The sequence below is a fragment of the Apteryx rowi genome, unplaced genomic scaffold, assembly GCF_003343035.1.
Source record: "Apteryx rowi isolate R43461 unplaced genomic scaffold, aptRow1 scaffold_334, whole genome shotgun sequence".
NCBI lineage: Eukaryota > Metazoa > Chordata > Aves > Apterygiformes > Apterygidae > Apteryx > Apteryx rowi.
The window spans coordinates 878210-890587 of NW_020449797.1; the positions used below are offsets into that span (position 1 = coordinate 878210).

The window sequence follows — 12378 nt, forward strand, 5'->3', positions numbered from 1 at the left end:
TTACATAAAGCCAATACAAAAAGAAGTATTTCTTATTTTCATCTCACTTAAGGCATCTGTTTTATGTGAATACTGGTAGAATAGATTTTATATATACTATTACGAGGCAAGCTAGTGCTCATGCAAACACCTTCTGAGCATATTTATGAACTAGAACACCATTCTGCCATATATTGTAGAAGTACTGAAGAAAGAATCTCCTGCCTTAAGTTTAGAAATTAAGTAGAGATTAGAAGAAAAAAATGAGCACTTGAACAGGGACTAGCTTTAGCTCATCTATATATATATATATCTGCCCTCCCATTCTGTTGTGCAGGGCACTGATGAAGCTCGAGCAGGAGGGCACTTTAGTGGTATTTGCAGTACGGTCCAGGCCTGTCTTGTCCTCAGTCTTTTCCACAAAATCAAGATCTTCTCAAGTCTTTGAAAAACTTACCCTGCATTCAGGTGTATATTATTTAGTCCATGTTGTCAAAGTTCCCTTGATGTTAAATGTGTAATTTTTTTTTAAATGAAGACCACCTAGATTCTGCTTGTCACCCGAGTATTATTGATCAGACATCACGGAAACTGAGTAGCAGCTAACTACATATAAAAAGAATATGGGCTTTTTTTCTGTGTTTGTTTCTGTGTGTATGCGCATTAGATACATTATTTTCTCACCAAGATACACAAAATGAAGAAAATTTCAGTGAGCAACGAAACACCCTGTATTCTCCATTTTTGTTAATTTATGAAATGTTTTACTTGAGTACTTTAAATCTGATACTACCACTTCAAAACTTAACACTTACTTTACAGAAGTAAAAATCAAGCAGTGCATTTTGTAATTTTAATGAAATATTTTACAACCCTAGTTACTTTTGAAAGATGTTACCTCAGTTTAGAGCAATCCTCTTGTTCATTCAGTAGTTCTGTATGAATTTGTTAGTATCAGGTCTGTTTCTTGGAGGGTTAGATAAAAATTCATTTTGGTGAGTAAACATGATGTTATCACTCCTTTATAATTGCGCTAAAGAAGAGGTTATCATTGGTCTTGTCATCTTCCTGTGTATTCAAATCCTAGGAGTTATTAAGGTGGGGAGGGGAGTTCTTACGTTAAAAGGCAGAAGGAGTAAATGAATAAAGGATCTGTAGAATGATACATATATTTAGTTTTTACAATAAATCTATGCTAAATACCTACATGGTCTCTTGACACTGCTGTGGAATCAGCAAATGGAGGAGTGTTCATAAAAAGTTGATAAGTGATTTTGGAAACTACAAGTTAGCTTGGAGTCTCAAGCACGCCGATAGTTTTACAACCCTGCTTTTTTGCATGCTCTCTGCCTCAAGTATGCACCCCAATATCTTGCTTCATGTCAGAAAAACATTCTTAGTTTCATAAATTTCAGTAGAAACTTTCACAAAATAAAAAACTGTTACCAATATTCATGAAAGATATAGGTGAAAAAAATGTTTATATTCTGTCATTTGTTTATGCTAAGCTTAAGTCAGAGGTGCCTTACCAAAGTTGCTTTCCTCGCCCGACAAGGCAGCAGTCAGGGTTTCATGACTTTTTTTTTTTAAATACATATTCTGCACTTCATTAAGAGAACCTTCTTGRTAAGCATCCCTTTGTCAGAACAGCATCTGGGCTTGAGGAAGGATTTTATCCTTAGCCGCCCCTTTGAAGTCTCCCAGAGGGGTGTGAACAGATTCCGTTTTTTATCCACAACTCATTCTGTTTCTTCCTTGTCCAGGAAATAGGGTAGCTGTGCCTCTTAATTAAAATTAGCATTGCTTCAATTCCTTGGAGATGTAAATATCTTTGTTAAATTAGGAATCATCTACATTACTTCCCTGCTTAATTAAAAACTCTTTGAGTCTATGAGGGATGAAATTCTTTCTTGTTTGTTTATTTGGATTCATTTTACTTGGAAATGTCTTTGCACTGGATCTCATATTCAGTAACAGCTGTATATTAAGAAACAGATTTGATCTGATTCCCTTGGTGGAGGAGGAGTGGGTTAGAGATCATTTAAGCAAACTTGACACCCACAAATCCATGGGCCCTGATGKGATGCACCCACGAGTGCTGAGGGAGCTGGCGGACATTATTGCTAAGCCACTCTCCATCATCTTTGAAAGGTCATGGAGGACAGGAGAGGTGCCTGAGGACTGGAAGAAAGCCAACGTCACCCCAGTCTTCAAAAAGGGCAAGAAGGAGGAACCAGGGAACTACAGGCCAGTCAGCCTCACCTGCATCCCTGGAAAAGTGATGGAGCAGCTCATCCTGGAGGCCATCTCCAAGCATGTGGAGGAAAAGAAGGTGATCAGGAGTAGTCAGCATGGCTTCACCAAGGGGAAATCATGCCTAACCAACCTGATAGCCTTCTATGATGGAATGACTGGCTGGGTAGATGAGGGGAGAGCAGTGGATGTTGTCTACCTAGACTTCAGCAAGGCTTTTGACACTGTCTCCCATAGCATCCTCATAGGGAAGCTCAGGAAGTGTGGGCTGGATGAGTGGACAGTGAGGTGGATTGAGAACTGGCTGAATGGCAGAGCTCAGAGAGTTGTGATCAGCGGCGCAGAGTCTAGTTGGAGGCCTGTAGCTAGCAGTGTCCCCCAGGGGTCAGTACTGGGTCCAGTCTTGTTCAACTTCTTCATCTTCATCAATGACCTGGATGAAGGGACAGAGTGCACCCTSAGCAAGTTTGCCAAAGATACAAAACTGGGAGGAGTGGCTGATACGCCAGAGGGCTGTGCTGCCATTCAGAGAGACTTGGACAGGCTGGAGAGGTGGGTGGAGAGGAACCTCATGAAGTTCAACAAAGGCAAGTGCAGGGTCCTGCACCTGGGGAGGGATAACCCCCTGCACCAGTACAGGTTGGGGAYTGACCTGCTGGAAAGCAGCTCTGCGGAGAAGGACCTGGGAGTGCTGGTGGACACCAAGTTAAGCATGAGGCAGCAATGTGCCCTTGTGGCCAAGAAGGCCAATGGTATCCTGGGCTGCATCAGGAAGAGTGTTGCCAGCAGGTGGAGGGAGGTGATTCTCCCCCTCTCCTCAGCCCTGGTGAGGCCACATCTGGAGTACTGCGTCCAGTTCTGGGCTCCCCAGTACAAGAGGSATGTGGCACTACTGGAGCAAGTCCAGTGAAGGGCTACACAGATGATTAGGGGACTGGAGCATCTCTCTTATGAGGAAAGACTGAGAGAGCTGGGCCTGTTCAGCCTGGAGAAGAGAAGGCTGAGAGGAGATCTTATCAACGTGTACAAGTATCTGAAGGGAGGGTGTCGAGAGGGTGGGGCCAGACTCTTTTCAGTGGTGCCCAGCAACAGGACACGAGGCAACGGGCACAAACTGAAACACAGACACTTCCATCTGAACATGAGGAAATACTTTTTCACTGTGAGGGTGACAGAGCACTGGAACAGGTTGCCCCGAGAGGTGGTGGAGTCTCCTTCTCTGGAGATATTCAAAACGCGCCTGGATGCAATCCTGTGCAATGTGCTCTAGGTGACCCTGCTTGAGCAGGGGGGTTGGACTAGATGATCTCCAGAGGTCCCTTCCAACCTCAGCGATTCTGTGATTCTGTAAACCTCTGGATACCTCTAGATAAAATATATGTAGCTCACTACTAGCTTTTGACTAAGACTAGAGATAAGGGTAACCACTTTGGGGTAACCAATCCAACATTTTTCTTATAAATGTGTTATGACAACTTTAATTTCCATTCAGTGTTCCCTTGACTCACATATATCTACTATTCTGGTATTCTAAAAATAGCTTTATGGGTTAGTCTTTCTCACTTACCTTGCATCTTTCCTCTTTTTCACTCTCAGTATTTTAAACAAAGTGCTTCTCTGATTCTCCGGCATTTATTGCCTGTGAGAATTCTCTTGAAATTTACTGATGAGGCTGTTTATAAATTACCTAGTTTTTGTTTTCTGGTCTAATAATGAAAGTTCACCCTTCATTGTGATTCTGAATGCTCCAGCACTGTAAACATGCCTGTCTTCTACAAAATGTCTTGACTAAGCTGACTATTATTGAGAGTAACTTAATTTTATATTCTGGGGAAGGGATTTTAAAGTCATTGTGGGCACTTTCCCTGAAAGTACTGGTTACTTCATGTTGGCTGAAAAAAAGACAAAAGAGTATCAGGAATTAAGAGCAAAATAAAAAGCAACATTTTGTGATTTGGGGCTTTGTGTTCATTTTTAGTCACACATCTCAAAAATAATACTACTAGGAAAGGTCTGGAGAAAAGCAGTAGTATGATCTGAGTTGTAGGACTCTTCAGAAAAGAGCTGGCTTGGGAATGAATGAAATAAGTAGGTCCACATTGTGGTGATTTGTAAAAATGCTCTTTAGTGAAGTTTGGCAGATGAAATGGTTTGATCTTATGGTTCAGTCACTGTGTGTGGATGATGGGAGAAGTTAACAAGACAACTGATCCAGTTCTAACAGCTCGTTGCCACCAAAAGGGGGAGGTCCTGCTCTTTCTCTCCTTCCTTCTCATGTATTTTTCCATTTACTTGTGCAAGCTTTGGCTCATTATACTGCTCCATAAGTTAGTTCAGCTGGTCACTCTGCAGCCAACTAGCTCAGCAAAAAGAGCAAATAGTTTTCTGATAAATTGGTGAGATGAATTAGACCAGTGAAGGCCCCAATTAGCATCATGGCCAGCATAGAAGAAGCAAAGGCAGCAGCACTTCCTGGTGTGGGTGGTAACAATTTCTTAGATCGGCTCAGTCGTCTAGTATAACTTCACTTATGACAAATCTAGGAGAGGACCATGAGTCTTTCAGGGACCTTGGGTAAATTGTTTAAACTCCTTGTGATTCAGATCCACACTTAAATGTAGGAATAATTATCTTCTTCTCATTCATCTGTTCTGTCAATATTGAGCTCTGAGCTTTCCTGGTTAGAGAGCTCACGTGCCTAGCATTTGTGGTAGAGCTGTCAGCTGAGATTCTGAATGTTATTTTAATAACAAAACTGTTAGCATTTATCCGCCTCGTACTGATTGTTTAGATCATCACTTTCATTTATTCATGTCCATTTCAGATTTTAAAAAAGAAAAAAAAATGAGTATCACATTTAAATACTAGAATGCTCACACTTGAAGTCTGGGTCCTCCTTATTTCCTCCATATCCATACTGACTTCTGAATAAAAATTGACAATAACAAATAACAAATCCCTGTTAAATCTGACAGTAAATCTAGTTATTTCTGCATTCTGTATTAAGGATTCATTGTTTGGGGGATTTTTGTAGTATTAACAGTCTCTAGCAAAACCAGAAAGTTTTTACCATCTTAGCCCATTGGCTTCTTGGCTTTTTAATGATCAAAATGTTAGATGAAAATTCCAAGGACCCTTCTTGAAACCTTCCCTGTTGTCTCTGAGAGACATAATTTGCGTTCATCGTCCATTTGTTTGCAGTCTCTGGATATGAATCAGGTTATTTTCACATAAACTTAATTTAGGAGAACTGTCTTACTCAAGAAATCCTATATGAAGAATCCTATATGAATGTAAGCTCTTCCTTTCTAAAAAGAAACAGAATAGTCTCCTCTCCTTTTTTAGAGTTCTTTTGGTATTTTGTTTTGTTTTGTCTTGTCTTGTCCTACCCCCAGGTTCAGTCCCTTTGCGTTCGATCATTAAATCTTAGATTAGCCTGTGGCAGCATAAATCATCCCTGCTTAAAAGGTTTATCTTTCCTCAGAGATCACCTTTCTGTATCAGGTGTTCTGACCTTCTCTCAAGTTCCTTCTATCTGCAGTGTAGAGAAGCTGCTTCTAATTTGGATTGTATAATTCTCATTTAGATGTATACCTATGTAAAGATAGTCTCTTCTTTCTGTAAGTCTTTAAATTATATATGTTGTTGGAGTTTCAAGTGACTGTTCTGGGACCTGGATGCTGTCCAGGTTTTGCTGCCAGTCTGTTCTGCAAGAAACAAGTTGCAGTAGTATATATTTTTTGACAGAGAAGATTTCCTGTTTTTCAGTCCTCTCCACTCCCACTGAACATGACAGAAACTTTGTATATAGGAATTAGTGTCTAAGTAAGGAAAATTCTGCTGAAGGCTCTTTCAAGAGCAGAACAAGTAATTTAAGGGGATACCATTTGTGGGAAAAAATAAACAAACTTGATTTGTCAGAGATTTGTAGGTCAGATATGTTTGCTTAGGATTCAAACAAGGCACTAGAGTGCATTTTGCCTGCCTTTTGAGCTATCCTTTGGAGATTTGAGGGGAATTAGTGTTGAAACAACTGTGGTGGCTTTCTGGTGATGGCCGTACTTCTGAGAGCTAAGCACATCACCATGCACTTCTTCAAAGTATGGATTATCTTTGTTGTAACTGAAGATTATAACTGTATTTTCTTTTACGGTAGAGACTGTGTCTTTCCTGGTAAAACCATGACACCATCAAGCCTCTTCAGAAGTGGGATGAAAACAACTGGATTTTGCATGGCAAGGGTGCTGTTCTTCAGAACGTACTGTTTGCATTCCTGTCAATGTAGTTTTCATTTAGAGGCTGTAGAGCTACAGATATCCCTGAGATAGAGAGATGTAATAGCAAATTCAAATAACATGCTCTCCTTCACGATGCTATTCTAAGATACTAAACTTATTGAATATATTAGATTTTTACATAAATAGTGTTAGAGAAATGATTTTAAATGACTGGATAATACAAGCACTGTACAAAGGTTTAGTGCTTAATACTGAGTTATTAATCAAAATTGGTATGCATGAACATGCTGTTCTTTCAATATATTTTTAGCATATTGAAGCAAGTAGGTGGAAAATTGAGATTTAGTTATTAAATGCTCAAAATGAAATACGTTCTGCCATCCAGTTTCCAGCCTGTCTAAGAGAGATGGCTGTTGGCTCATTAGCACTTGGGAAATGTCATGTCTTTAGAAACAAGTCAAAAAATAGGTAAGACATCAAATTAGTGCAGTGGTTTTGTTTTCTTTTTTTTTTATTAAATAATTGTTCACTTGCTAGTGGACTAAACAGGCCAGCTACATTTGAGTAAGTGACTTCTTTTGGTGTTAGTGACATTGGGTGCATTAGTTCAGTGTGCTAGTGTCAAATACCACTGCTATAGTTTCTGCTTGAATGCTTTAAACCAGGTAAGTAAGTGTGTGCAGGAGCTGTGCGTGCTTTGAAAAGTAATCTACTTTTTAAACATCCAGATATAAATTTAGTTGACTGATTTTTGGTACCAGTTCTGAAGACACCTGCCTTAATGTTTTATAATGAACTAGAAAAACATGTTAGTGATAGTGAGAAGAAACTATCTCTGTTTGGAAAAAAAAAAATAGAAGAGGTTGAGTATGATGGAATTTCCACAATATTATTTATACAGTTTACTAACAAAAAATAAAATAAAATCTTGATTTGGTGAAATCCAATCAGAGGGGACTCCTCAAAACAGTTTCAACTCATTTCAATAGAGTTTTTTGTTTAAGAAATGTTTATTTAATGTTTATTAAGAAATAAACATTATGCTAATCACAGGTAGATAACTATCTTACATTTTTAGTATTAGTTTACATTCCACTGTTGCACCACAGAATTCTAAGATTAAGAAGCCTAAATAGGAACTGTAATACAATTTAAAATAAGAAAAAATAATATATTCTAAGCAGTAAGACTTCACTTTTAACCTAACTCTGTAGCAGTACTTTTTTGATCTAAAGCAAACAATTTCTCTAATGATTCTAGAGGGGACCACATGTTTGTATGATGTCACCTAGCAAATTCTATATACTAGTATGATAGAACTTGATTTTAAGCATGAAACCAAACTCTGCAGATGACCAGTGATTTTAAAAATTATCTCCTCCAAAGTCAGTTATGTCTGTTATTTCCTGTATTGTTTGTAGTGATGTGCACTGTGTCCGAGCCTCCTAGAACATTTATAAAACACCTGGAGAATATTGACTCTATATTTGTTGCTCAGTAGAACATTAGACATAACTGTATCTTGTCAGTGCTGCAAAACTTATTTTGATTTTGAAGTCTGTCAGATTTGCTTTGGAATAGTTGAAAATTTAAGATATGTGATATTTTTTCATGTTATTTAACCTGAAAACAGTTTTCATTGCATAGATGAGCTATTTATTTTTATACAAGTTCTGAAACAAAGTAAAAGTATGGAATTATGGTGGTCTTGTCTTAAATTTACTGAGAATATTGTTTGTGTTTAAGTTTGGTGGCTCTCTAACATAACATCTTTTGGAATAACATCTTTTGCCCTAAGACCTACAGCAGATCTACCCCTACATAGATTCTTTCTGCCTTAGAGAAACTAATGTGATATGTATCAGAAATGAAATGCAGCATAGCAAGATTTATAAACTAGTTGCTCTGAAAATTCAGACATCATGAATTCAAATAAATTGTGGGTTTTTTAGAGGAACTTGTGAAAAATACTACCATTCAACACTAATAGCTACATACCATAGATTTTAGTAATAAGCAGTGCCTGTGTTTTTCAGAAATTACAAGGCATAATACCAGCAATTACTAATTCACTTTTCCTTCTTCACCTCTTAAAAGCTGAGCACTTACTCTGTCTCTACTATTCTAAGAGTTAAAATAGAATTTAGATTGCTTTCTCAGCTGTAATGAACATAAATGAACAGAACTGAATTGCAGTATTCAAAATTTGGGTCAGAATTTTATCTACTTAGGAGCTCACATGATCAGCTGTTGAAGAAATATGCATTCAAATTCCTCCTGTAAGAGACATTGCTTCTCAGAATTTATGTTTTTAACACTTTTTATTGCTTCATAATTTAGAGTGATTTAAAGAATAATTTTAAGACTTATAATGGCAGCAATGGTTTGCTATTGTTTATGTTCAATTTTTTTTTTACCCCATTCACATGAAATTTTTATTCCAGCTACAGCATATGTAAAATCTAACTAAACAAACATTTCAGCATTTAATGGGATTATCCGAACAACTTTGCAGTTTAAAGTTCCTAACGAATAGATGATTACACTGGTCAGAGTTTAGTGATTAAATTACAAAGGGTAGGCAATTACTGTTTCACATTAAAACACCATGCATGCTGTAGTAGCCTTTCTGAGCTCTGCTGGACCGGCACTTGCAAACTTAGTGTGTCTCTACCATCTTCAAGATCCAAAAGAAATGCAAATCTTTGCCTAGAGCTGTTGAGTGTCTCTTAGAAGAGATGCCGGCCTGGCTCAGTTTCAGCACTGCCATTTCTGTAGCCAGCAGCAGTGTCATTAAGACCATGGAGCTGGCAGCGGCAGCTGTATAGTTAGAAAGGGAGCAAAGAAGCTGTGGCTGTAGTTCCAGCCTTGGAAGAAGACAAGAGATGATAGCAGAAATCCCAGAGATTATTGGGGAGAGGACTGATGAAGAGGAGCTGAAGAYGACAAGTGGTGGTGGTGGCGAGGAGATGAAGGGTTGGATTCACCAAGTCTTTTCACAAGACCGCTAAAAGTTTGGGGACCTCTATACTAAACAAACGTAGTGGGAGAAAAGTAGTCATATTATACCCTAAGGCAGTTTACAGTCTCTCTCTTATTAAATCCAATCTAAACTTTCCTTGCAAAGTTTAGAAAAAGATACCTCCAAATTGCAACCATCCCACACAACTATTAAACTCCAATGTAAGTCAAAGAAATGTATTGGCATATTGCTGAAAATTGGCTGGTTGTAGTCTGGAATAACCATGTTTCCAGGCTTTGCTTCAGTGGAAGTTTGGGCTAGCATATTGATTTGCTTTGGAAAGAGTAGTCCAGGCTGGAACTGAATTGGCTAATGTTTCCCTACCACAAACCACTTCACGTGTAGAACCAATAAGAATAACAAGGAAGAAGAATTAGAGGTGTCATTTTTCACACCTCACTTTTCTTCCTTGGAGCCCAAGTCTGAGGAATGACTGCTTTGCATGACTTCTTCCCTGTTCCCTAGCAGAGGTCCTGGAAGGAGCGCTTGGGTGTCTCATCTGACGGAAGAGAGACAGTTGGGCACAGCGTCCCTTCTTCGGGCCGTGCTTCCTCGTGCGCTAGGACTTCGATAGGATAGTTTTCAGTGCAGTTTCTACTGCAGCTTTGATGTAGTTGTTTGGAAGCAGCAGTAAGAGGATGATGGGAAGGCTGGCATTTCAATTAAATGTGGTATTTTATTAGGAAACTGTAATTATAACAAGTAAACATAATACATGCATTCAGCAAAATCCCAGGAGAGAAACATTTACAGTATATTTATTTATTCCAAATTTGCAATGTACTCATTTAAAACTCACTAAAATCAGGAAGTACTRTGGCTTATGTGTACATAAACTTTTCGCAAGTCCAATTTCTGTCCTCAGTTTCCATTATTTATACAAGTCATAAAAATATATTTTGCATTATTATATGAAATTATGCAATTGTAGGTTTTTTGTATAGCTGTTTTACACTGCTAGGTAATTATAATTTGTAAGATGGGACCATAAGATAAATTATTTGTTTGTTTTGGGGGAGGTCATAGTTAAAAGCAGTTGAAAAGACATTTCTGTTGAAGTACTCTAAGCCTTGTTTAAAATAAAAGGTTTTGAGGGTTTTTTTCTGTGACTCTATCCCTTCATACTATATGTCAAATAAGTGATATTATTTCTGCTAAAGTTGCAAAAAATACCAACAAAGTTAGACCATGATGTCATAACAATTCAAGACAAAATAGTTGACCTTTGACTTTTGCTTTCTTACAAAGTACAAACAATTAAATCTTCTTTCCTTTTAGTATCAAGGAAAAATATTTTGATATGGACTAAACGCTTGCCAGAAATTAATTTTTCCATCTTTTTAACACAGACTTAAAATATATGTGATGGAAATTTGAAAGAGCGAGTCAAATCTGTATTTTAATATCCTTTCATCTGACATTGTCAGTTTTGATTGAATTTAAACCCAGAGATAGTTGTCATTTTTCATGTCTCAAAATCAAATGATTGCTATTACTGTATAAAAGTTGAATAGTGTTGACTGTCTTGTATTTGCTTGGTGATGTCCTGAGACTTGTTCTTTAACAACTCTTTCAGAAGGTTTCGTGGGAATCACTGGATTTTTTTGTAAATAGACCTTGTAAAATATTATCATAATAAATTGATTGAATTGACTTGTATTACTAAATTTTTTTGAATTACTGAATTGTGTGCATCTGCTTGCTTAGCTGATTTGCACACTTTCTAGTTAGGTATTTTGCTTATGTCTATATTTTTTTAAAAAACCTGTCTCAAATAAAATAGTATACCTATATTCTACTAAAAGGAAAAGTAATTTATGATAATTTATCTGAATTTCTTGAGAGATAATGCGGAAAAATATAAATTTCAAGGTGAAATTGAAAAATATTACTTTTAATATGGAAACCTTTTTATTATATAAACCATATTCCAATAGTAGTGGAATATTAGGCATACTACATTACATGACATGTTGCAATAGTTTTATAGCATTAATAAACCATCATGTTATGAAACATCCAAAATCTGTCATTATATTTTAATAAAAGGCTATAAAATAAGGGAGCAAGTTTTGGGCAGTTTTAGTAGAGGTCCTGGTTTGGAAATGGTCTCAAACATTAGTGCATGGTCATAATGTTACTAGATGACCATTACTATATTTCGTTTATAGAAGGGCTCTGCCATCGTTTGTGTTCCAGTTATTTAACCACAATGACCATAGGGACCGTCGACCTACTCTTAACAGCTAGAGTTTGTCTTCTGTAGAATATGCCTGCAACAGGAGTTGAAAACATAATTTGTAAAGCTATTAAGAGGTACCCCAGCATGAGACCGTGCTTGCTTATTGCAGGTTAAATGCTTTCGGAAAAACAAACTATTTACTGAAAATCTAAATAAGGAGATTTTTTCTTCAAAGAAGTTGATGTCTGAAGTTAGAACTGATTTTTTCCCAAGAACAGAAATTCAGGTTTCTAAATGCTTTTGTTATTTTCTGCTAAGGGCTGCTAAATATTTTCTTAATTTTTTAAGAGGATAGACAGTTCAAACTTTTATACTGTAACCATACTGAGAGTGTAAAGCTGGTATGAGACCCCTGAAGCTCGCTGGCTGGTATGTTTTTTGCCTTTTAAAACACACAGATAACTTGTCTCTTGAGAAGCATCCAGACACTGAATCATGACTGTGGTTTCTGTGGGATATTGCAATGATGCTAATACAGATGAATCTGTATTACATTTGTGCTGGTCAATGTCTGCTTTGGGGAACAGTGATCTTTGACAGGAAGTTGCTGCTGTAATTTCTTAGTTGAAATGTTTTGAGTCCAAAAATATATATATACACCAATACAATATTTAACAATACTATTCTGACCTTTTTTCAGCCTC

General features: G+C 37.3%; 1 protein-coding gene across 5 annotated transcripts in view; it reads left to right on the forward strand.

Moving 5' to 3' along the window:
* FIG4 (FIG4 phosphoinositide 5-phosphatase) overlaps nt 1-12378 on the forward strand; it is an 80034-nt gene that overhangs the window by 65224 nt on the left and 2432 nt on the right. The window contains exon 24 of one of the 5 annotated variants that reach the window (XM_026072016.1): nt 6389-11263. The exons of the other annotated variants lie outside the window; for them this stretch is intronic. Within the exon in view, the coding sequence (XP_025927801.1) occupies nt 6389-6560 (172 nt within the window). The 3' untranslated portion in view covers nt 6561-11263. Of the gene's footprint in view, nt 1-6388; nt 11264-12378 lie in introns of those variants that run through there. 5 annotated transcript variants of the gene reach the window in all.